We start from the raw sequence: 27044 nt of genomic DNA on the forward strand, positions 1-27044 counted from the left end.
ACCCCAGATAACTGGTTACAGGGTCAGTTCCCATGTTCTCCAGGTAATTGGCATACATTGTGGGCTATCACCTGAGAGATCAGTGACCAGTGACATTTTCACAGGCTGTTCACCCCCATTAAAAAGTGGATCAGGCTGGGTGAATCTTTAGCAGGACCGCTCATCACCTTTTATGGAATTAGTCCACTTCACAACCAAGGAGGTGACGGAATGGTCGACAAGGAGACTGATTCTCAGACAACTGATTTTGAGGGAGGCTATAGTGGGATCTCTGGTATGGCATTACTACCATACTATTAAACTACTAAGATCATACACTGCAATTCTGATATGAGAAACACTCATCAAAATGCAGCACTGTAGAAAGTCAGAACGGGTGAATTCACTCTTTTCCTATCTAACAATGACCCCAACTTGAGTTATCCTTCGAAAAGTGTTTGACCATGACTTACTTTAAGGTAAAATATTTGATATGATCATTGATCAAGAATATTCCACTTTAGAATACCTCTATTTGATCAGGTTAGTTTGTGAACCACTCACTCAAGCTGCTAGATTATGACAAGGCCATTAATCCTGTGTTTTACCTGTAGAACAGTTTCATCAACGGCATCCCAAATAAACCTTCAGTTTCCACAAATGTGTAATAGTTCACCTCAAGTATGAAGCCTGGTCCCTGTCCATAGCCATCTGTTGTATGCTGCATTAGATCCTAGTCACCCAGCTACACGGCTCAATCCCAAATTAATGTGAAAGATATACACCATCGAATTCTCATTTCAGATGCTGCCCATCTTTCCCATTCATTTGGGGTGTAGGCAGTAGATAGACCACAGATGGTGTGGGTCATCTCGGCATTAGAACGCCGTTGAAGGCCTGACAACGCCTGCTAGATTTAGACATATGGTCTTGCATGTCGTGGCTTTCCACAATATACTTTAACAGATTAATTACATTAGAAGAGCAAGGAGAAATCTGTGTGTTTTTTGAATGGCACACAATGCAACAATAACAAGGGACCCAAGGCTAACGCTTTTTAATTGATGATATATTTGAAAAAGTTTGCCAAAGCTACTTCAATGACAGTTGGACTTTAACAGAATGCCTCACCAGAGCTCATTATATAAAATATAAAAACAAAGAATTAACAAATTAAGCAACCCATAATCACCTGAACAGAAAGAGAAAAAAGCAAGTTCCAAATAAGTATCTCAAAACATCAGAATTTGTTTTCAATCCAGTTAATCTAATCTGACTTTAAAAGACCTTGCGGAAAATGAAACCAATCAGGGGATGACGCACAGATTCAATAAATACAAAAAGTGGACAGACACGTTTCATTCAAACTCCATTTGGTCAGTGGAAAGAAAAGCTCTTGTGAAGAGTGGAGGCGAAAGAGGTGAGGTACTGTGGGAAACATCCTTGTCTGTTTTGTGGGCTGCATATTTCAAAGTCAGACAAACACTGCTCATTAAATCAGCCATCTAACAGCCCCAACTCAAAGGCAGAAGCACACATGCAGTCAACACCTCAGTGGAGGCTAGTCTTCCAGAGTTCTGGGCCTTGTGTGCTGTGGCCCAATCGTCTGTGGTGGTTGGGAAGGCAGCCTCACACTGTAGGGTTTTTGCCTGTTGGTGCCAGTTGTTGCTGCTGTTGCTGCTGGAGGTACGTTGGACGTTTGACTCTTGGTTTCCGTCGTTTGGGCTTGTTCTTGGATTTGGTGAGCTGCACCACAAAGAAGGACAGCACAACCATGGCTCCCAGGAAGGCAAACATGGGGATGGTCTGGCCCACTTCCTGGTTGTAGCGGCCTGGCATTATACCTGGGGAGAGGACAGGAGTGTCAGTCACACAGAGGCATCACACGGTACATGATGATTGTCAAAAATTATTAACAGTGACAAGACTGAAGAAACAGACGTCAGACATTTTAACTGTTCGTGTGTGCATTTTAGCCCCCGTGCAGTCTTTTAAAATTTAATTTAAAAAAATCATCACTATGTCTAATAAATCACTGTTTATTTCATGAAAATAACTGCAAATTATTTTGTTATTTATTTTCCTGAGCCTAGTTTTCCATTTAAAACTATTTACATACACAGCCTTGATTGGTGGATAGGATTGTCTGAGCTGTTCCCAACCAGAGGTACTAGGACCCCTGGGGGTACTTGGCCTATCCACAGGAGGTACTTGAGAAGACTCATGAGACCATAGGTCTACTGGTAAAATGCACATGATTGGGTACTCCGGGTAGCGCAAAATTCCGTTGGTGGTGCAGTACCCAAAAAAGGTTGGGAACCACTGGTAGACTGCCTACCCCTCCAAAGTAGAAGGATACATATGCAAATAAAAGACAACTGGTCATTGGTCAGAATAATCAGATCAGATTGTGATGTCATGATCCATCCCACCTGAGCAGGCTGAAATTCCAGGCATCTTCTTCAAACAGCTCTTACACAAAAAGGGCATAATTATTTTCACAATTTCTAAGTATTATTTCGACCTCAGTGTGAAAAAAAAGCATAAAAAAACAAGAAAAATCCCCGTTTTAACGGCACTTTCCCTTTAAACAAACTGGGTCAGTAAGGTGATTTGGAGTCGGTGATTATTCTGATTGGGTAAATATTCTTACCTCCAGGGATATCCCAGGCTCCACTCTCCCCAGGGGACAAAGGCCGGACCTGGGGTCTATAGTTTCTGACGTTAGGCAGCACCACTTTGTCCATGTCAATAGATAGCAGCTTCTGGTGCTTCCATAGGTTACTGTTAACAAATAGAACCAGGGAGAGCACAAATACATGGTTAAACATTATTGAGGAGATTACCAGTTAAGAAAGAGTGGCATTATTCAACATAATCTCTCCATCTGTTTGATAGAGAATGAGAGGAAAGTCGGGAGAAGGAAATTAACACTACAAGAGTTAGGGACTTTGACAGGTGATTTGGCACACACCTGGGTGCAGTCTCGTTGAGTGGCTGTGGCTTGGACCATGACAGGTGAGGGCAGGCAGGGAGTGGGCGGGGCTTTGGGTCTCCCAAGTGAGCTTCTAATACCTTTGAGTAGCGATATAGGTGATTACCTGTGGAAGAGAGGAATAAAGGTACTGTATTAGCCATCATAGCAATTTAGTTTTAATTTTACTTAACTAGGCAAGTCAGTTAAGAACAAATTCTTATTTATGACTGAGGCTCTAGTGTTAGCCTTACCCTCCAGTCTCTCTGGCAAGGGACGGTCGGTGCCAGTGGGAGGAGTCACCCTGCTGTTGGAGTGGATGAGGCTGGGAGGAGTCATGCTGTAGGATGTGTACTGCAGAAGAGCATCCAGCAGCCAGAAGCAGTCTATGAGGGGAACACACATCAATGGTCAAAATCAGACACTAACTGATCACAGAAGAGGAGTTCAAACCTTTATTTCAGAAACAGTTTTATAGAGAACAAGGGAAACTGCAGGTGGATTCTCTACCTTTCTGCCTGTGACTGTCATCTATACAGTTTGAGTCTCCATAAAGGGCTATCCGACCTCCCCCTTCAGATGGTGTTTGGTACATTCCCAGTATGGGAACGCCCTCCACAACCGCAGTCTCCTGCTTCAAGACCTCCAACCCTGAGAGGGAAGGGGGGTGAGAATATTCAGCAACATCCTCATGGTAACAGCTGCCAGGTGTGTTGTGGCAGTGAGTGTGTGTTATATACCTTGATCCTTTAGGGTCTTGGCAATCACAATCCCATCCTCTGGAAACTTCGCAATACTGCACCCTGATGCATAATACACTGAGAGAGAAGAGTTTAAACATGACACTAAATAACATATCATTAATTCATCAATCTAATTTGATTCATTTCTAGATTTACACAATGTATTTCAAAATGAGTGACACAGCGAGTAAATGAGGGTGTGTAAGAGTGTCAGAGTGTGTTCTTACTGTCGTGGTCTGCCATGGTGAAGTCTCCCTCATAGAGCCCATCACTGAAGGCCATCCCCCATACAGAGATCAGGTCATTCAGAGCTGGCACATTGGCACCCCCTGTGTCTGGCATCCACCATTGCCTGAGGGGAATATTTTATGTGGTTGAAATACTATAACTGCAGGGACTGCGGGTTATGAGTCAACCCGCGCATCACTAACACACATTAGGTTACAGAGGCTGGAGCAGAGGGCAGCACCCAATGAGAAGTTTAGGGGGTAAGTTCCTTGCACAAGGGAACATCGACAGTGGGTGGCCGAATCCCACTGAGATTTGAACCGGCAACTCTCAGATTGCTGGTCCACTTCTCTAATCTCGAGCCTGCCGCCTCCCCCTATAGTCACAAGGCACGATGCTCCATCTGTCCATTGATGTTTGAATGAAGACTTTAGATCAGGAGGGGAATATAATAGGAGATACACAGTGGGGTTGTAATATCTACCTGGTGTTTTCATCATAGAACTTGACTTTCCTCATGACAGAGGTGTTGTACCAGTCACTGAAGATAATGAGAGACAGTCCCTTGTCAATGTCTCTCCGTAGCTTGGTTATCTCCTCTGGAAAGTACTCCTCTTCACTGTCCACCATCATGAATGTCCCTAAACACAGGAAATGTCAGCCGAGACCAGACAGAGAAAAACAATAAGCTATGCATGCAGAGGTACTAGAATTATTGCTGTAATCAATGACAGAGAAGCCATTTATTCATGTACTGATCTCCCATATCCTGCTCTAAATTATTTTGGGATTAGAATCAACTGACAAAGAGAGCAAAAATACTCTCACCATATTGACTAGCATCAAAGCAGGTGATGGGTGCACCCAGGACCTCCACAAAATAACCCATACTCCTCAGGTGCTGGTACATGTCCCTGAAGTTGGTGTGAATGTGATCTCCATTCCTACAAATGATTCAGACAAAACCAACATCAAGACACTAATTGCTCTTATGGCACGTTTTAAGAGTTGCACTACAGGCGGCAACTTACCCCAAACAGCCAGTGCACCTGAAACAGCCTAATATTCTTTCTTAAAACTAAAATGATACTGAGGTAAATAGTTGTCTGAAGAACTCACCAGTCCAATGGGTCATTCTTCATGCGCAAGTTATCTCGAGGGAAATAGCCAGGCGGGTAGCGCAGGTTGTGGTACTGGTCCCACAGAACCCTCTTACTACGAGGAGGAGTGGGGACTATTTTCACCTTGACTGGCAGTTTAACCGTAGAGGTCATCTCCCCACCCACCTCAGACTGAGGAATTAGAAAACAATGAGGGTCAGAACATTGACCTTTGACCCAGGACACATGCTAACTCTAACAGTAGTATCCAAATATAGCTTTAAAAAAACGGTATGATGCTCTCTGGTTACAAATCTACATAAGAGGATGTCAGTGTGATACTACAGAAAACCCATAAAGACAGTGAAAGGTGAGATAAGATAACTATGTGAAAAAGATCCTTGTTGTTACTCACATTATTCCCAGCAGGCGAGGCCACGGTTACCATCACATGACCCTGGGCAATCCCTTCCCATGATGCAGCTTTCTTGGCGACAGAGATGGAGACGGCCAGGTATCCAGCCCAGGGCCAGAGGACTGGCGAATAGGAGACTGCCACATCAATGTGGTCACCATTCTGCGGTAGGTAAGGCTGCCAGATGGGCTGGAGAGCACAAGAAAGAAACATCATGTCAGATAAATGTATATTCATGTTTTGACATGAGACACAAAGCCTTCTATATAAAAGTACCTTGTCCAAAATCCTGCCAGTCACGCCCATGCCATTGAGGATGGTGACGTTGACGATGGTGGGCATGCCACCGTAGTAGATGGGCTGGGAGCAGTAGGGCCACATGTAGGGGCACTCAGTCAGGTCGATGTAGCTGGGACTGAGACTAAAGACAAACAGGATCAAATCAACATGAGATCAGGTTAGAGTTCTGATTATTCGACATTGCTAGAACCTTTCAAAGTAAAAAAAGAGAGTGAACATTTAACATTGGATGTGACTTGACTATAAAGTGAATACTATGTAGAGTGAGTGTGTGTTATGATGATGAGCGTGCAGGGCGCGAGTGTTATGATGAGCAGGCAGAGCGCGCGTGTTATGATGATGAGCAGGCAGAGCGCGCGTGTTATGATGATGAGCAGGCAGAGCGCGCGTGTTATGATGATGAGCAGGCAGAGCGCGCGTGTTATGATGATGAGCAGGCAGAGCGCGCGTGTTATGATGATGAGCGGGCAGAGCGCGCGTGTTATGATGATGAGCAAGCAGAGTGCGCGTGTTATGATGATGAGCAAGCAGAGTGGCGTGTTATGATGATGAGCAAGCAGAGTGCGCATGTTATGATGATGAGCAAGCAGAGTGCGCATGTTATGATGATGAGCGGGCAGAGTGCGCGTGTTATGATGATGAGCGGGCAGAGTGCGCGTGTTATGATGATGAGCGGGCAGAGTGCGCGTGTTATGATGATGAGCAAGCAGAGTGCGCGTGTTATGATGATGAGCAAGCAGAGTGCGCGTGTTATGATGATGAGCAAGCAGAGTGCGCGTGTTATGATGATGAGCAGGCAGAGTGCGCGTGTTATGATGATGAGCAGGCAGAGTGCGCGTGTTATGATGATGAGCAAGCAGAGTGCGCGTGTTATGATGATGAGCAAGCAGAGTGCGCGTGTTATGATGATGAGCAAGCAGAGTGGCGTGTTATGATGATGAGCAAGCAGAGTGGCGTGTTATGATGATGAGCAAGCAGAGTGGCGTGTTATGATGATGAGCAAGCAGAGTGCGCGTGTTATGATGATGAGCAAGCAGAGTGGCGTGTTATGATGATGAGCAGGCAGAGTGGCGTGTTATGATGATGAGCAGGCAGAGTGTGTGTTATGATGATGAGCGAGCAGAGTGCACGTGTTATGATGATGAGCGGGCACAGTGCGCGTGTTATGATGATGAGCGGGCAGAGTGCGTGTTATGATGATGAGCGGGCAGAGTGCGGGTGTTATGATGATGAGCGGGCAGAGTGCGCGTGTTATGATGATGAGCGGGCAGAGTGCGCGTGTTATGATGATGAGCGGGCAGAGTGCGCGTGTTATGATGATGAGCGGGCACAGTGCGCGTGTTATGATGATGAGCGGGCACAGTGCGCGTGTTATGATGATGAGCGGGCACAGTGCGCGTGTTATGATGATGAGCGGGCACAGTGCGCATGTTATGATGATGAGCGGGCACAGTGCGCGTGTTATGATGATGAGCGGGCACAGTGCGCGTGTTATGATGATGAGCGGACAGAGTGCGCTGGCAGAGTGTGTGTTATGATGATGAGCGGGCACAGTGCGCGTGTTATGATGATGAGCGGGCAGAGTGTGTGTAATACCTGGCCTGGGGTTTGTAGCTGTTGAGGATCTGGTAGGCTCTGATGAGGTCCAGTTTTCCGTGGCCCTGTTCAAACATGTTGACTCCAGGGAGCCTCCGCGCTGAGGCGATCAGAGCCTGCTTCATACTGGCTGGGTTCACCAGCTCTCTGTTCAAGACCGTGCTGTAAGAGGGACACGGCTGGGTTAACAACTATTACATTAGCTTTACATTATGTTTCAATGAAGATGGTACATATGAAGCAAGAGCTACCATCTGACTCAACAGCTTGCTATGAGAAAGAGAATGATTATGTTTTAGAGACAGATGGATAGGTGCAATAAACCAATTTGTAAGAGACGTGAGAAGTCTGGATTAAACTCTGTCTGGATCTTAAGAGAGACCTATATAAAAAGTGTAGAGAGAAAGTGAAAGTGTGTCAGCTCCTTTCCTGGAGGGAAAGTAGATTGATTCTGTTAAATGTCTTGTTTTGAAGTGAAGGATATCTATTGACGTTTCATTTATCCCAAAGAGTCCACGGGAAACACAACTGCATCAGACCACTTATACACAGACAGTACAGTCTGGCCATTAAACTGTAACTGCATATCGAACCTGAAAACTGTTGTTGCAATTTATCAGCCCTTCCGGACTCTTAGTCTGTCACTAACACTGCAAATTATGTTTTCATGGTCTCTTACAGAAATGCTGCTGAGTAAGGTCTCTTTCAGAAACTGCAGAACTAGACCACCTTATCAATTGGATGCTTTAATGCTACTGGGCTGAAGCTAGCTTATGTTTGAACACAGAAAATGTATGACAACCCATTGAGATATGTACGTCTTAATGGTAATTATTGTTCAACATAACATGACAGTAAACTGCTGCAGACTACAGAAGAATGTTCACCCTTTGGCCAGGTCTCAGCATTTCACTTAAAGTAATAATGGCTTCAGTATGGCATGCAACAGCCAATCCTTAAGACAGCAAATTACTTTGAGAGTTCCATACCTGAGGCAGACCGTATCAGGTGTGTAATTTATGGGGTGACGTTATTCTGCTCCCAGATAAAAAGCAGCAACTCTCTCACAAAGATGGCTGAGATTAAGACCATGAAAAACATCTGGAACAGCAGTGTTATCTGCAGTGAGTGCGTGTGCGTGTGTGTGCGTGTAGGAGGCGAGATAAGACCATACGATAGGGAGAGGCCAGGGGAAAAGGGAGGTGTAGACAGCCAGGAAGGGTGGTGGAGTAAGAACAAGCAACAACACCGTTTTCTCAAAGTTACACATCCGCTGGTTATGTAAACACTGCACCTCCACAGCCATCCTGGGAAATGGGTCCTTTGCTCCTTCCATTTCAAAAGCAGAGTCATATGGCTTAGGTGACTGATGGAATAACTTTTTTTTAACAACGCTGATGCAGCTGTGAGGGTAGTCATTGAAATGACTTACCTCACCAGTAGGGTCACAGCTCCTGCCACCACAGGTGACGCTACACTAGTTCCTGAGAGAGAGCGACAGCCCTCCTTCATCCCCGAGCCCCTCACCCCAGAGCCATAGGTCACAATGTCAGGCTTCACTCTGCCATACCCCCCAGGCAGCTCCTAAAACACAAGACAGAATCATGTTGAATAAAGAGTGGGAGAGAGGCAGTATAGGAGAAAGAGTGATAGAGGAGAACATGGGACAAATCCCGCAATGTTTGCATTCCTCATTTACAGTATATGTCCCACAAAATGCTGGCTATGAAGTGCCATATGCTTCAAGGTCTGAGCACAGAGCACATTCAACTCCTCTATCTCAGTGTTTTTCTATGGCAGAGACGGGGGCTGCAGATCACAGGGTTAGATGTCTAGTCTGGGACTGATAACAGGAAGGCTGGGGAACAGAGTTCAGTTTACTCTGACTGGGAAAGGTAAGAATACACTGAGATAGACATGTGAGAAGGTACTCAGGGTTATGCTGTGGGTTGTGAGGGAGACGTACCCAAGTGGTCATCCCCCGGGAGGAGAACCTGGCAATGTTGTCCTCAAAATCGATCCCACCGACCCCAATCACATCCATCTGATCCGCTGGGTTGTTGAGGGTGCTAGGATACACAGGGATAAAGTATCATCAGTAAAAACTCTTTGATTACATATATTTTGTTCATAATAGCTCTTTAAACTAATCAGTATCTTGCACCAATCAATACTATGTCCTCTAGGCCGTCACCTCTCCTCCCAAGGTCAGAACATACCCATACAGTGGCCCATCGTTCCCAATGGCAGAGACCATGATAACCCTGTTAGCAGTCAGCTCCCAAACCTGGCACACACAAACACACATTTTGATCAATTCAGAGTGCGATACACGTTAATGGCTTCGGACAGCTTCGGGCATCTTCTTTTAATCACCTTATCAACAAAGGGGTGGTCCATGAAGTCTGGACCACCGATGCTGAGGTTTAAGACATCAATCTTCTTCAGAATGGCATAGTTAAAGGCATCCAGGAACCAAGAGGTGTATGACACCTGATTGTTGGTGAACACTCTGAAGATGTGAAGCTCAGAGTCTGGGGCAAAGCCCTGACACTCTCTCATGCTGGCAATGACCCCTGCTACGAAGGTACCATGACCCAGCCCTGCAGAGAGAAAGATACCAAATATAGTGTAGTGCAATGTAGCAGAAATAGACATCAATTCCTCCTCAAAAGCAGATCCCATCACTAAGCACTACAAGAGATGAGGGTTCAGTCAGCATGATCTTACCATCATCAAGTGTCTTTTCATTGGTCCAGTTGGTTCTCTCCTTCACATTCTTAAAATGTGGATGTTTCTCACTGAGTCCTGTGTCAAAAACAGCCACCTTCACCCCAGAACCTACACACAAAGAATACAGATATTTAGAAACATGCAGGCTACAGTAGACATGTTAGTGTAAACCCAGAAACACACAAGGGAAAGGTCAGTTGTACAGTTGTACATTCAGTTGTACAACAAAATGCCTTCAACTGAAATGTGGCTTCTGCATTTAACCCAACCCCTCAATCAGAGAAGTGCGGGGGGCTGACAAATCGACATCCACGTCTTTGGCGCCCGGGGAACAGTGGGTTAACTGCCTTGCTCAGAGGCAGAACAGATTTTTACCTTGTCAGCTCAGGGATTCGATCTAGCAACCTTTTGGTTACTGGCCCAACGCTCTAACCACTAGGCTACCTGCAGCCCACAAGTGTGTATACACTAATAGACAACCAGACAAACACACAGTGTCTGTCCTCACCTGTGTATCCCATCTGCCAGAGGACATCTGCTTGCAATATCTGAGCCACGTGTCGGGGAATGGCCCTCAGAAGCCTCCGGCTGGAGTGGCGGCCCGTGGCGTGCCAGAAGCCGAAGGCCAGAGACAGGCTGGTCCGGCGCAGCGGACGGGACGACTGCCACGACTGCCACTTCTGGGTCCAGCGGGTGTCGTTGTTGCAGGCTGCCCCAGGATCCGGCACTGAAAAGAAGGGATGACAAGAGGAAAACATCAAGAACAATATCTTTAAAAAAACACAATCAATGAAAAGCCCAGGAGCGCAAAACAAACATTCAGTTATACATTGGTGTGTGCACAATATTGAGAGAGAGAGATGGATAGCTCCCAATGTGATGTGTAATATCTTGATTCTGTATGCAGTGAAGCAATCTGTTTTCATTTCAAATCAAAAATCTACAGAATACACCAAACAGTGATTTCTGACTGAATCTGGATGATGATTAGCTACTGTACTGGGTTTATCATGCAGAATACATGAGGTTGTTGAACATGATTGAATTCAAAAGCAGATCGCTCACTCAACAGCGACCAGACCACTACAATAATCAGAGTCAAGAGAGGGGTGATGGTGGTGGGCAATTAACAAGCACCGCTGATCTAATCATGTGAAATGGCCCTACGGCAGTAACAGTTAGTACTCTTCTCACTGGCAACTGCTCAGTGACACTGACAGAGATGCTGATGGCTCCTCTATGAAGTCTAATTACACTGAAAAAAATTAACAACATGCAACAATTCATAAGGAAATCAGTCAATTGAAATAAATAAATTAAGGCCTAATCTATGTATTTCACATGACTGGGAATACAGATATGCATCAGTTGGTCACAGACACCTTAAAAAAAAAGGCAGGCGTGTGGAACAGAAAACTAATCAGTATCTGGTGTGACCACCATTTGCCTCAGAGTTGATCAGGCTGTTGATTGTGGCCTGTGGAATGTTGCCCCACTTCAATGGCTGTGCGAAGTTGATGGATATTGGCGGAGCATCAATCCAGAGCATCCCTTAACATGCACAATGGGCGACATGTCTGGTGAGTATGAAGGCCATGGAAGAACTGGGCATTTTTCAGCTTCCTGGAATTGTGTACAGATCCTTGTGATATTGGGCTGTGCGTTATTATGCTGAAACATGACGTGATGGCGGCGGATGAATGGCACGACAATGGGCCTCAGGATCTCGTCATGGCATCTCTGTGCATTCAAATTGCCATTGATAAAATGCAATGGTGTTCATTGTCTGTAGCTTATGCCTGCCCATACCATAACCCCACCATGGGGCACTCTGTTCACAATGTTGACGTCAGCAAACCGCTCATCCACACGACACCATACACGCTGTCTGCCATCTGCACAGTACAGTTGAAACCAGGATTCATCCGTGAAGAACACACTTCTCCAGCGTGCCAGTGACTATCAAAGGTGAGAATTTGCCCACTGAAGTCAGTCAGGACGCCGAACTACAATCAGGTCAAGACCCCTGGTGAGAACTACAAGCACACAGATGAGATTCTCAGAGACATTTTTTTGACAGTTTGTGCAGAAATTCTTCGGTTGTGTAAACCCACAGTTTAATCAGCTGTCTGGGTGGATGGTCTCAGACCTGATGTGGAGGTCCTGGGCTGGCGTGGTTACACGTGGTCTGCAGTTGTGAGCCCGGTTGGACGTGTAGCCAAATTCTCTAAAACATTGGAGGTGGCTTATGGTAGATAATTTAACATTCAATTCTCTGGCAACAGCTCTGGTGGACATTCCTTCAGTCAGCATGCCAATTGTACACTCCCTTAAAACTTGAGACATCTGTGGCAGTGTTGTGTGACAACACTGCATATTTTAAAGTGGCCTTTTATTGCCCCCAGCACAAGATGTACCTGTGTAACAATCGCGCTGTTGAATAAGCTTCTTTATATGAAACACCTGTCAGGTGGATGGATTATCTTAGCAGAGGGAAAATGCTCACTAACAGGGATGTAAACAAATTTGTGCACAAAATAAGAGAAATAAGCTTTTTGTGCGTATGTAAAATTTCTGTGATCTTTTAATTCAGCTCATGAAACCAACACCTTACATGTTGCATTTATATTTTTGATCAGTGTACATTAAACTCCGCAATTCTCCTACAGTCACTCCAATAGTGATGGATAGTTATATTTATTACCACCTCCAAATGAAGCCGGGAGGTCAAGCTGTAAAATTCAGATAATTTTAAGTTAGTTCATTTCCAATATCCCAAATCAATTAGATAATGTTTAAATTGGTGGTAGTGAGTGGTACTATTGGTTTGCAGTGCAGCATGGTCATTATGGTGGTGAGTGGGAACTGAACTAGGCTGTATCACAACCAGACGTGATTGGGAGTCCCATAGTGCGGTGCACAATTGGCCCAGCGTCGTCCTGGTTTGGCCAGTGTAGGCCGTATATTGTAAATACAAATGTGTTCTTAACTGACTTGCCTAGTTAAATAGAAAATACTCTGGGGTGGAGGGGGGGCTCCAATGTGCCCAGACATAGCACTCTTTCATCCTAGGAGAGAGACTTCTACCAACCCGCAGGCACAAACAGAGCTCTCCTTTCTGCCAGCCCCCCACCAGTCTGGAGCTGCCCTACTGCTGGTTAGTACTCAGGGGGTATGTGTTGCAAGATATATGATCCCTACTAAACGTCTAACGCGTCCAAACACAACACAGAAGGACAGAAACCGAGCACTGAAACGGCCTGGAGCACTACAAAGACACACTGACCAAACTTCAGCTATTGTGTAGCGGGGATAAAATATTCACCTACATTTACCTCTGACTAAAAGCTGTCAGTGTGTGGGATTCAGTTTGGTGAGCAGACGTGTGTGAGATCAAACAGTTTCATGAAACAGTTTCAATCGAGGGACAATAACATGGTGAGTTTACAGGGGGGAGAGACTGGGGGGAGTGGTCAAACGTGACTGAAAGGCAGCTATACGATATGATACACACGTATGGGGGATATGGGGATGGTCCAGAGACGGGTTAGCTGACAGCATCACAAAAATGATATGCACACTTCCAAAGGGCAGAAGGCCGTGTGTTATGGTTCTGAATGGCCTGATAGCTAGCAACAATGACAAGAAACTGCCATGTGGTGAATCATAATTGGCTCGTTTCAGCTCATTTGATGCATCTCTTGTTTTGAGGTGTTTTGACTGATGTCACATATATGCTAATAAGGCTAAAATTTGCTAGCTGGCTAACCAACGTCTAACGATGTATATTTGAGAGGCAAGTGCTTATTGCGCAACTTTATTTATGTTTTCAATAAACATCGCAGGCAAAATATAGTTTACAATCTAAGCCAGTCCTGTCTGTTCTGCCTGTTTGTTTCTAAACACCCAACCCATCTAGAAGACAAAAGCATAAAATATGTGGATCAGTTAAAACAAGAAAAGCGGGGCTGAGCAAAACATGTGTAAATATTTGACTATAAGAGGCGAAGACAGAGACTCACAGTCGGGTGTATAATTGAGTGTGCGGAACACCTTGCGCTGGGGCGTGACCCTCTTGATGTAAGGGTGGTCCTCCAGGGTGAGCAGGCTATTGTGAGAGGCCTGGCGGATCTGCACCACCTCAAAGTCACTAGGGAAGTCACTGGCTGGGTTCTTCCGGGGCACAATGCGCCAGTCCAGGGCCTCGGAGCTCTTCAGAGCACTGCTGATGAAGTGGCTGCGTGCCTTGGCTGTAAAGTAGCCATTAAACGCCACAATGTACTCTGTAGAAAGAGAGAACATGGTAATCGTTAAGTATCTCCATGGCAGTTGCGCTTCCGGCTGTGGGAAATTCCATGTCAACAGATTTATATGTGGCATTGCCATTTGGGGAGAAAAATATAGGTAAAGCTGTAATAACTCCATTGGTTTAACTTGGAAATCCCTGAGATTTTTGTACATTGCAGTCACTGTAATATTCTTGTCACAACTTTGATGGCAGCGGGGGCCACAACAAATCTCTCTACTCACCAGTGGCTCACGGGGCTGTGTACCTACACATGCAGTCAGGGCCTGCCCAAGCCTTTTGGGCCCCCCGTAGAGAAAATGTTGCCGTTTAAAAACAAGTTTAACACAATTGTACAAATTTTGTTATAGGGCGGCAAGAAGATTTCTATTTTTTACATAATTCCTTGCAATTCTACACATTTTGCCATTACTTATGCCATGTTAATATGATATCGGAGTGAGATAGACTTAAGGCGTCAGCATGCCTGGCACCTAGCCGAAGTCAGCTAACTGAACCGAACGAGTGTGCTCGCATACTCCCTTAACACTAGAATCGGCATAGGTCACTGACATTTGATTTTGTAAATAATATAACATTTAAAATCAGCCCACCTCAGCCCGCTGTCCTGCTCTTTTCCTGACTATTCCTAAATGTTTGTATTTTACACTGCTCAAGTCAGTGTAAAAGTATTTAGATCCTTTAGCTGTTTTTTTCACACCTACTCCAAACTTAACCCGCCAAGACAATGTGCTGTAGGATGTTGGTACCCAGCCAGGCGCTAATGTGTCTCTCTCTCTAACAAATGGGCGATAATTGTGCACCTTACTTCAAAATTGTATTTAAATTAGGCCTAACTGAATGATAAGGAGGGTGAAGAGGTTAAATTTAGAAAGACAGTGTAATGATGAGTTTGTGTTATGCCTATTTATCAGCGTTGCGCTTGTTCATTTGACTGTGCGCTTTGAAGGTTGATACCATTCTCTTTTACTATGTAAAAAGAAGCTGTTACAGGACTGTTTTATTTACTGTAACTCTTACTAATGGAATGTATTGTAATGGGAATACAAACATGCTGTTTTGCAAAAGGCCTTCAGAATAATGCAAAACATATTCTTGACTCTATCCAAGTTGATGAGCGGGAAACAAATGATGCCAGTCAGCCTGCTTGGCAGGCCCATCGAGACTACACCGAAACTAATTTCACACATACAAGTTAGCCTATAGACGAGATTAAATTGACAATCTGTTGAGTGACAATATTAGGCTTCAGTTCTTAAATTGTACATGAAGAGATGGGCACCTTGTAATTTACAGATGCAGGGAAAGGATCATCACTATCAAATCCTCCTTCAGTCACATGCAGGTAAAATGTTGATTTCTATATAGTCTCAGAAAGAGTATATTGTACAGTTTGTTACACTTACCTTTGTCAAATAACTGAATTCAAGAGGTGCAGCTCTATTTCCAAATTTGACTTTTACCAAGAATATCCGTGCTGTCCATAAATTCAGCACATGACCACTTGTGCAGCAGCATTGCTCTTGCTACTAAGCAAAAACTAGTAACATACTTAAAATATGCTATTTATTTATGCAATTCATCCTCTACAATTGTTCATGCACTGGTGCTTTTGTTTAGGAATACAGAAAATAATTTCACCTATGCACCTGGCTGATCATATCTTTTTCATTTCTACTTTGTCAAAAGAAGCTGTAACTGGACTTTAATTACTAAATCAAACCCACAAATAAAGTTGATCAAATGGATTACACTGTAATGATTTTATTGTAAGGGGAATTAAAATGGGCTATAGGCCTGTTTTTCTAGGACTTCGTAGAATTATACAAAACCAAACCTTGACTATTGAAACAAATAACTATTGTTATTTATATATTTCCGCAAATATGTAATTAATCTTTTATATTAGTTTAGGCACTATTTATCAAGCATTGATGCTTAGATTTGCTACACCTTGCGGGTTAATATGCATCTGATGGATATGCAGGTACGTTCTCTAGTGGGTACTTATAGGCTGAAAGGCCAGGCGGTTCTAGAGTCAAGACCTTCGCCTGAAAAACGAGAAAAAAAGTGGCAATAGTACCGTTTGTCAATTGAGACGCCATAGCCAGCATGCACTTCCTCAAAGTAGTCAGAATTAATCTAAGATAACTCAAGAAATCTGTCATTAATTTTGACATTTTTTGCAGAGGAGATCTTAGTGGCACAATTTTACATCTACCTAAGATATCTGGTGCACTATTTCTCAATGAAAAAAACGTCAAGACGTTAAAAACGAAAAGACGTCAAGTCATCTCTCGCTGAATGACAAGACTTTATTGAAGAATCCCTACTGTTGACCAATTGCTCCGCAGAGCTACAAAGGGGGGGACCGCGGGCCGCCTGTTGCCCATCACTGCTCTAATATTTGTTTTAATTCCCAGTGACATCTCTGGGCTGGTACAGTGATACACTTCAACTCTGCACCTCCCTCCGATAACAAGAAAACAGTGCCGCATTGTACAACCAGTTCCTCTGCCATCTTCAATGCAATAGGGATAAGAATTTTCTACAAAGCCCTGTAAATTCTGACTGACAAACAATTTTAATAACAACTAACTAGACCATAAAGTTCTTGGGAATTATCACAAAACACTGAGCAGAAGAAAACAACCAAATCAGAGAAATTAAAGCACATAAGAACAGTCTTGGTTGACAAAAGAAGGCCGGGAATCACATCATATTGAATAACTTTCAGGTGATACATTGTACCATCCATGTACAATTGCATACACCCCTGGGACGTGGCACAAGTGTAACTTAACTTTCAGGAATTTACAATATACAGTCAAAAGTTTGGACACACCTACTCATTCAAGGGTTTTTCTTTATTTTTTACTATTTTCTACATTGTGGAATAATAGTGAAGAAATCAAAACTATGAAATAACACATATGGAATTGTGTAAACTCAGCAACAAAAAAAAAGAAACGTCCTCTCACTGTCAACTCCGTTTATTTTCAGCAAACTTAACATGCGTAAATACTTGTACGAACGTAACAAGATTCAACAACTGAGACAAACTGAACAATTTCCACAGACATGTGACTAACAGAAATTGAATAATGTGTCCCTGAACAAAGGGGGGTCAAAATCAAAAGTAACAGTCAGTATCTGGTGTGGCCTCCAGCTGCATTAAGTACTGCAGTGCATCTCCTCAAGGACTGCACCTGATTTGCCAGTTCTTTCTGTGAGATGTTACCCCACTCTTCCACCAAGGCACCTGCAAGTTCCTGGACATTCCTGGGGGTAATGGCCATAGCCCTCACCCTCCGATCCAACAGGTCCCAGACATGCTCAATGGGATTGAGATCCGGCCATGGCAGAACACTGACAGAACACGACTGTCTTGCAGGAAATCAGCCATAATGCTCATTCTGTGCAAAGTGGCATTGTCATCCTGGAGAGTCATGTCAGGATGAGCCTGCAGGAAGGGTACCACATGAGGGAGGAGGATGTGTTCCCTGTAACGCAGTGTTGAGATTGACTGAAATGACAACAAGATCAGTCCGAGGCTGCTGTGACACAACGCCGCAGACCATGAAGGACCCTCCACCTCCAAATCGATCCTGCTCCAAAGTACAGGCCTCGGTGTAACGCTCATTCCTTCGACAATAAACGTAAATCGGATCATCACCCCTGGTGAGACAAAACCGCGACTCGTCAGTGAAGAGCACGTTTTGCCAGTCCTGTCTGGTCCAGCGACAGTGGGTTTGTTCCCATAGGCAACGTTGTTGCCGGTGATGTCTGGTGAGGACCTGCCTTACAACAGGCCTACAAGCCCTCAGTCCAGCCTCTCTCAGCCTATTGCGGACAGTCTGAGCACTGGAGGGATTGTGCGTTCCTGGTGTAACTCGGGCAGTTGTTGCCATCCTGTACCTGTTCCGCAGGTGTGATGTTTGGATGTACTGATCAGTGTGCAGGTGTTGTTACACGTGGTCTGCCACTGCGAAGACAATCAGCTGTCCGTCCTGTCTCCCTGTAGCGCTGGCTTAGGCGTCTCACAATACGGACACTGCAATGTTTTGCCCTGGCCACATCTGCAGTCCTCATGCCTCCTTGCAGCATGTGTAACGGATGTGAAATGGCTAGTTAGTTAGCGGTGCTGCGCGCTAATAGCATTTCAAATCGGTGACGTCACTCGCTTTGAGACCCTGAAGTAGTGGTTCCCCTTGCTATGCAAGGGCCGCGGCTTTTGTGGAGCGATGGGTAACGATGCTTCGTGGGTGACTGTTGTTGATGTGTGCAGAGGGTCCCTGGTTCACGCCCGGGTCGGGGCGAGGGGACCGATGTAAAGTTATACTGTTACACATGCCTAAGGCATGTTCACGCAGATGAGCAGGGACCCTGGGCATCTTTCTTTTTGTGATTTTCAGAGTCAGTAGAAAGGCCTCTTAGGTGTCCTAAGTTATCATAACTGTGACCTTAATTGCCTACAGTTTGTAAGCTGTTAGCGTCTTAACGACCGTTCCACAGGTGCATGTTCATTAATTGTTTACGGTTCATTGAACAAGCATGGGAAACAGTGTTTAAACCCTTTACAATGAAGATCTGTGAAGTTATTTGGACGAAACGTCCTGAAAAAGGGACGTTTCTTTTTTTTGCAGAGTTTAGTAACCAAAAAAGTGTTAAACAATTCTAAATACACTGCTCAAAAAAATAAAGGGAACACTTAAACAACACAATGTAACTCCAAGTCAATCACACTTCTGTGAAACCAAACTGTCCACTTAGGAAGCAACACTGAATGACAAGAAATTTCACATGCTGTTGTGCAAATGGAATAGACAAAAGGTGGAAATTATAGGCAATTAGCAAGACACCCCCAATAAAGGAGTGGTTCTGCAGGTGGTGACCACAGACCACTTCTCAATTCCTATGCTTCCTGGCTGATGTTTTGGTCACTTTGAATGCTGGCGGTGCTTTCACTCTAGTGGTAGCATGAGACGGAGTCTACAACCCACACAAGTGGCTCAGGTAGTGCAGCTCATCCAGGATGGCACATCAATGCGAGCTGTGGCAAGAAGGTTTGCTGTGTCTGTCAGCGTAGTGTCCAGAGCATGGAGGCACTACCAGGAGACAGGCCAGTACGTCAGGAGACGTGGAGGAGGCCGTAGGAGGGCAACAATCCAGCAGCAGGACCGCTACCTCCGCCTTTGTGCAAGGAGGAGCACTGCCAGAGCCCTGCAAAATGACCTCCAGCAGGCCACAAATGTGCATGTGTCTGCTCAAACGGTCAGAAACAGACTCCATGAGGGTGGTATGAGGGCCCGACGTCCACAGGTGGGGGTTGTGCTTACAGCCCAACACCGTGCAGGATGTTTGGCATTTGCCAGAGAACACCAAGATTGGCAAATTCGCCACTGGCGCCCTGTGCTCTTCAGAGATGAAAGCAGGTTCACACATGTGACAGACGTGATCTGATGCAGCACTACATCACTCTCCTTCTTGATCAAATAGCCCTTATACACCCTGGAAGTGTGTTGGATCATTGTCCCTGTTGAGAAACAAATGATAGTCCCACTAAGCCCAAACCAGATGGGATGGCGTATCACTACAGAATGCTGTGGTAGACATGCTGGTTAAGTGTGCATTAAAAACTAAATAAAAATCAGACAGTGTCACCAGCAAAGCACCCCCACACCTAGTCCTCCATGCTTCACAGTAGGAATCACACATGCGGAGACCATCCGCTCACATTCTCTACGTCTCACAAAGGCTCATCAGACCATAGGACAGATTTCCACCGTTCCAATTGTAACAGTATAACTTTAGACCGTCCCCTCGCCCCGACACAGGCGTGAACCGGGTACCCTCTGCACACATCAACAACGGTCGCCCACGAAGCATCGTTACCCATCGCTCCACAAAGGCCGCGGCCCTTGCAGAGCAAGGGGAACCACTACTTCTAGGTTTCAGAGCAAGTGACGTAACTGATTGAAACGCTATTAGCGCGTACCCGCTAACTAGCTAGCCATTTCACATCCGTTACACAATGTCTATTGCTTGTGTTTCTTGGCCCAAGCAAGTCTCTTCTTATTTGTGTCCTTTATTGGTGGTTTCTTTGCAGAAATTTGACCATGAATGTCTGATTCACGGAGTCTCCTCTGAATAGTTGATGTTGAGATGTGTCTGTTACTTGAACTCTGTGAAGCATTTATTTGGGCTGGAAGTTCTGAGGCTGGTAACGCTTAATGAACTTATCCTCTGCAGCAGCGGTAACTCTGGGTCTTCCTTTCATGAGGACTGCCACAGAAGAGCCGGTTTCATCATAGCACATGATGGTTTTTGTGACTGCACTTGAAGAAACTTTCAACGTTTTTGAAATTTTCCAGATTGACTGACCTTCATGTCTTAATGTAATGATGGACTGTCGTTTCTCTTTGCTTATTTCAGCTGTTCTTGCCATAATATGGATGCCATAATATGGACTTGGTCTTTTGGCAAATAGGGCCATCTTCTGTTTACCACCCCTATCTTGTCACAACACAACTGACTAGCTCTAACGCATTAAGGAGGAAATAAATTCCACAAATTAACTTTTAAGAAGGCACACCTGTTAATTGAAATGCATTCCTCATGAAGCTGGTTCAGAGAATGCCAAGAGTGTGCAAAGATGTCATCAAGGCAAAGGGTGGTTACTTTGAATAATCTCAAATATAAATATAAAATAAACTTTCTTGGTTACTACATGATTCATAGTTTTGATGTCTACATTACTTTTCTACAATGTTGATAATCGTTAAAAAAAATTAAGAAAAACCATGCAATGAGTAGGTGTGTCCAAACTTTTGACTGGTCTGTATGTGTTAGCAAGGCAGAGATATAAAAAACACAAAACAATTCCTTATTGACTCTGCACAAGGCCCTTCAAATAATCTTGACCCCTTAGCCCCACCACTCTGTCATGATGACCTCTCGCCCTGTTTCACAATGCACTGCTCTCACTGGGTCACTAGGAATTAATAAAAAAAAGTAAAAAAGGTCTGTTGCACAAAGGGCACATTCAGCCGCAGGCCAATATTAAGGGGACAATAAATATCACGTTATATTCTGGCATGGCGTTTTGTCAGCCTAGTCCACAGCAGGGCTGCAAAGACAAGCATCCAGACAGACTACTCTGACTGGATCTTTAAAAGGAAGGAGGGGAAAAGGGGTGGTTGTGTACTCTCTGGGACAACAGTAATTGAATACCCCAACACTGTTTGCCTGCCAAGCCTGGAATCTCCAGCCAGGTAGAGTAGTGTAGAGAAGCTTGACTGTGATCGTCCTGCAAGGCTCACATTGTGTTGTTGGTCTGTGGTCAATGAGTGGCAATTCATTAACACAAACACCATAAAAGAGAAAAATACACTTGACTTGCATGTCATAAATGGCAATCATCTTAAATCTTATGTGACCTGAAAATCTCTCAAACATACTGTGGCTGACAAGAGGAAATATGCATTCATCAGTCTGTTTCAATTATTGTTTACACTTTCACAATGCTTTAAATGTGTTCTAGTAAAAGCTTGAGAAAAACAAATAGACAACAGTAACAGCGCTTACCATGTTCAACTACTTTGGTGGAGAATTCCAGCTTCACAGTGAGACTTGAGCAGTTGGAACTGTGATTCCCATCAGGGTTGGGAGATGAAGTGGAGGTGGATGCGGTCTCATCTCCTCCCTCTGTCCCCACTAGAGGCAACCTGCCACATAGCAGGGCCACTAGTAGCGAGAAACATATACGCACCAGGGTCATGGTCCAAGCAGTTCTTTTCTGTTCACCACCCATCAGAAATAGTCTTTATCCCTCCAAGCCCAGAGCAGGCTTCCTAGCAGCCAGGGGCAATTGTTTAACATATGACAAGACAAAAATAATGCTGATATGGCAATCATCCATCAACAGAGCAGTTCGTGCCCAAAGCTCACAGATGCCTTCATTGCACACCGCCTGATCTTCTTTTCATTTCTTTCTGCGTTTCCTCTCCATCGTTGAAGTCCAGCGTGTAGATCAGTCCGTCAGCCAGGCGACTATCAAAGGATACATTTTTACACACTGAGGAGATCCAAAGGCTGATGAGGAAGGTGGTTGTTTGGCCTAGAGTTCCACTGCAGATATTTTCCTCAAATACCTGGAACGAAATGGAAGACAATGTCGTATTAACAGGACATAATAAAATCTAGCCTAATGCACACATACTTCAGCAACTTGATGCTTTCCCTTCCTCAATCAAATCCATCTACTTCGATTCTATGTAGTTTTGGAAGGTAACTAGTGTCTACAATGTAATTTCAGTATTGAGTTACAAGGCAACATAAATTCAGAATGGGTTGGTCAAATGGACATTAACCATTTTCACTGCTGTTTTCAGGGAGAGGACCTCCACTCACGCACAGAGTCTACTATAAATCTGGAGGAATGCCGAAACATGCAAACTCAGCCACAAAGGCTTGGCCCCAAGGGGGAAATCTGCCATCATTGGGATAGGTCAGGAGCAGCCTTAAAACCCCACCCATCAACAGGTGGGGTATCATTTAGAGGTCGACCAATTAATCGGAAAAGCCAATTAATTAGGGCCAATTTCAAGTTTTCATAACAATCGGAAATCGGTATTTTTTAACACTGATTTGGCCGATTAAAAAATAATAATTACACCTTTATTTAACTAGGCAAGTCAGTTAAGAACACATTCTTATTTTCAATGACGGCCTAGGAAGGGTGGGTTAACTGCCTTGTTCAGGGGCAGAACAACAGATTTTTACCTTGTCAGGTCGGGGATTCAATCTTTCAACCTTACAGTTAACTAGTCCAACGCTCTAACCACCTGATTACATTGCACTCCACGAGGAACCTGCCTGTTACGCGAATGCAGTAGGAAGCCAAGGTAAGTTGCTTGCTAGCATTATCTTATAAAAAACAATCAATCACTCAATCATAAACACTAGTTAACTACACATGGTTGATGATATTACTAGTTTATCTAGCGTGTCCTGCGTTGCATATAATCGATGCGGTGGCATTCGCAAAAAAGGACTGTCGTTGCTCCAACGTGTACCTAACCATAAACATCAATGACTTTCTTAAAATCAATTCACAAGTATATATTTTTAAACCTGCATATTTAGTTAATATTGCCTGCTAACATGAATTTCTTTTAACTAGGAAAAATGGTGTCACTTCTCTTGCAACAGAGTGAAGGTATATGCAGCAGTTTGGGCCGCCTAGCTCATTGCAAACTATTTCTTCCTAACAAAGACAGCCAACTTCGCCAAACTAAGGGATGAGTTAACAAAAGCGCATTTGCGAAAAAAGCACAATCGTTGCATGACTGTACCTTACCATAAACATCAATGCCTTTCTTAAAATCAATACACAGAAGTATATATTTTTAAACCTGCATATTTAGCTAAAAGAAATCCAGGATAGCAGGCAATATTAACCAGGTGAAATTGTGTCACTTATATTGCGTTCATTGCACGCAGTCTGGGTATATGCAACAGTTTGGGCCGCCTGGCTCGTTGCGAACTAATTTGCAAGAATTTTACGTAATTATGACATAACATTGAAGGTTGTACAATGTAACAGCAATATTTAGACTTAGGGATGCCACCCGTTAGATAAAATACGGAACGGTTCCGTATTTCACTGAAAGAATAAACGTTTTGTTTTCGAAATGATAGTTTCCGGATTCGACCATATTAATGACCAAAGGCTCGTATTTCTGTGTGTTATTATGTTATAATTAAGTCTATGATTTGATATTTGATAGAGCAGTCTGAGCAGCAGCAGGCTCATTCGTACGCATTCATTCAAACAGCACTTTCGTGCGTTTTGCCAGCAGCTCTTCGCAATGCTTCAAGCATTGAGCTGTTTATGACTTCAAGCCTATCAACTCCCAAGATTTGGCTGGTGTAACCGATGTGAAATGGCTAGCTAGTTAGCGGGGTGCCCTCTGCAAGGGCCACGGCTTTTGTGGAGCGATGGGTAACGCTGCTTCGAGGGTGGCTGTTGTCGATGTGTTCCTGGTTCAAGCCCAGGTAGGGGCGAGGAGAGGGATGGAGGCTATACTGTTACACTGGCAATACTAAAGCGCCTATAAGAACATCCAATAGTCAAAGGTATATGAAATACAAATCGTATAGAGAGAAATAGTCCTATAATTCCTATAATAACTACAACCTAAAACTTCTTACCTGGGAATATTGAAGACTCATGTTAAAAGGAACCACCAGCTTTCATATGTTCTCATGTTCTGAGCAAGGAACTTAAATATATAAGTTAAAATAAGTGTTCATTCAGTATTGTTGTAATTGTCATTATTACAAATAAATACTTAAAATATATATATATATTTTATAATCGGCCGATTATTCGGTATAGGCTTTTTTTGGTCCTCCAATATCAGTATCGGTGTTGAAAAATCATAATCGGTCGACCTCTAGTATAATTTCCTTCCGACGGCCTGTGGCATGGACCAAGGACCAGTGGTGTATTCATTCAGCAGATTATGTTGCAAAACATTTCTTAAAAGGAAACAAGGAAACAAGGAGGGATCTTGCCTGAAAAACTTATCTTGAATTGCATTGAATTCTACATCGGGCAGAAATGAGCATTTGAATCAGGAAAGTTTCCTCTCATGACCTCTACAAGCCTGAATGTTGAATAAAAGTATATTTTGCCACTTGTCCGAGCAGTTGTTCCTTTGGCTGTAGGAATGTGAGACAATATATCCACATATCCACGTATAATTACATCAACTTTTTAAAGCGCATTCAGAGTTATATCACCTGAAGCTTGCGCAGAAACCATGTAAACGCATAAATGCGTCTTGTGCATTTATGTTTATCTTGTGTACATTATTCAACATTCTGGCTTGTAGAGGTCGACCTCTAAACTTTCCTGATTCAAAACCAAATTTCTGATCGATATAGAATTCTATGCAATTCATGCAGTTTCCACCTGAATTAGTCCCATAGAAACTTGGGACAAGTTTGCTAACATTTGGTTCTTAAATTGAACCTTTATTTAACTAGACAAGTCAGTTAAGAACAAATTCTTATTTACAATGTCGGCCTAGTGCCTTGTTGAGGGGCAGAACGACAGATTTTTACCTTGTCAGCTCGGGGATTCGATCCAGCAACCTTTCGGTTATTGGCCCAAAACTCTAACCACTAGGCTACCTGCCGCCCCAAAACGGTAAACATTTTCCGTAATGAATACACGCCAGTTAGATAGTGGCACTAAGGCAGAAAAATATGGACAGCCCCCTCCCATTGTGCACACCAGATGGGCCTTTCTGAGATCCAAACCAAACCACTAGTTCTGGCTCCGGCTAGGAACATGGTCTGCTGGATGTAAATTAGGGCTGTAAAGTCAGACAGGACCACTTGTGTCAACATAACGCTGACATGAGAAAACGCCACCAAACCTCTCTGGACAGCACATCAACCCCCCCCTCCTAACATGGTGACCAAAAATAAATGTGTGTGTGTATAATACATATATATAAACCATATGACTCCGAACTTTACTTAGCAAATGAACCGGGACACCAGTCTTGTTTTCAACAACATAACTATGGTGAAGTTGTTCGATAAAAAAAATAGATTGCTACATTGAGGGGCAACTAGTAACTTACAGCTTAGTTGAGCATTTTCCAATGTGATGACATGTTATAGGCTACCTGTATCAACGTCAATATTTGATATGGTATAACAAGAAGCAGATGTAAAAAAAAAAAAAAAAAAAAAAAAAAAAAGTGGCAAGTGTGAGTATAACTAAGATTAGGCGATTGCGAGTCAAACGTTTTGGGAGATTTCCTTAATATATTGTCAAGTAACACAAGCTAGCTAGCTATATGTTGTATTGTTTATTAGCTAGCTCTATTGGCATCATCGTTAGTTAGCATCATGATAATGGATACCTGGCTAATAATTGTAGTGTTCAAGTCAGCCCCCTCCCCCAAAAAGCTAGCTAGTTAGCTAACAAAGCAACTAGCCAGTTAACGTTAGCTAGCTAAACGCACTCGTTAAAAAAAACACGTTGTTGGTAGTGTTATGCTGTATAGCTAGTCAGTTATTGTAGCATGTTGATAAAATACCTTCAATTGCCTAGCTTGCTCGCTATTATTACATTACTAACTAGCTAGTTGTCTAACCACAGTAGACGACAGTGTCAACAAACCACTGTTTATCTCGTCTTGTGAAACGCAGCTAACCTAACGTTAGACTAGCTATTACATTTCAACACATGCGTACGCCAGCCAGTATCCTGCTAGCTTAGATATAATTTTACCAGGCAGACAGATATAGCTACTCACCTTTAACGTGCTTGACGCCAGCCTGAATAATGCAATTTCATATAATCTTGTATGACGTTGGGTGGTGAGGTAGCTGGCTTGGTCTCAAACAAAACCAATAACTTCACAGCCGCAGAACACTAACGTTCAGCTAGCTAGCTAACCATCTTTTTTTTCGCTAGCTAACCATCATCCTCATTCTGCAATAACACATCATGGCGTTCGCACATTTGTTTGTGCATGTTGCCACCTACTGTGCGGGAGTGTGTCGTCGATCACGTTACATTTTGTGATACAAAAACAAAATGGGGGGGGGGGGGGGGGGGGGGTGCACCACCAACTAACCCTAC

General features: G+C 43.8%; 1 protein-coding gene across 1 annotated transcript; it reads right to left on the bottom strand.

Annotated features, from left to right (window-relative positions):
* Positions 1 to 1020: 1020 nt before the first annotated feature.
* Positions 1021 to 26940, bottom strand: LOC129867086 (membrane-bound transcription factor site-1 protease-like). Its single transcript, XM_055940248.1, has 22 exons — positions 26716 to 26940; positions 21962 to 22527; positions 14091 to 14351; positions 10577 to 10795; positions 10066 to 10176; positions 9712 to 9938; positions 9555 to 9622; positions 9302 to 9404; positions 8768 to 8919; positions 7336 to 7497; positions 5716 to 5860; positions 5440 to 5628; positions 5044 to 5216; positions 4753 to 4868; positions 4409 to 4565; positions 3924 to 4048; positions 3694 to 3771; positions 3464 to 3604; positions 3208 to 3339; positions 2954 to 3080; positions 2633 to 2763; positions 1021 to 1823 (listed from the first exon to the last, which is right to left on the bottom strand). The coding sequence occupies exons 2-22, from the start codon at positions 22185 to 22187 to the stop codon at positions 1609 to 1611; spliced, it is 3258 nt and encodes a 1085-aa protein (XP_055796223.1). The 5' UTR covers positions 22188 to 22527; positions 26716 to 26940; the 3' UTR covers positions 1021 to 1608.
* Positions 26941 to 27044: the final 104 nt, after the last annotated feature.

This window comes from Salvelinus fontinalis, chromosome 12 (assembly GCF_029448725.1).
Source record: "Salvelinus fontinalis isolate EN_2023a chromosome 12, ASM2944872v1, whole genome shotgun sequence".
Taxonomy (NCBI): Eukaryota; Metazoa; Chordata; class Actinopteri; order Salmoniformes; family Salmonidae; genus Salvelinus; species Salvelinus fontinalis.

Excerpts from the sequence above, each read along its gene's own strand:
- LOC129867086 (XM_055940248.1), bottom strand. The coding sequence starts at position 22,187 with ATGGGTGGTGAACAGAAAAGAACTGCTTGGACCATGACCCTGGTGCGT. Across the intron at positions 5,861-7,335 it reads AGCTACAAACCCCAGGCCAG|TCTCAGTCCCAGCTACATCG; the intron begins GTATTACACACA and ends GTTTGTCTTTAG. Across the intron at positions 1,824-2,632 it reads AGCCTGGGATATCCCTGGAG|GTATAATGCCAGGCCGCTAC; the intron begins GTAAGAATATTT and ends TCCTCTCCCCAG.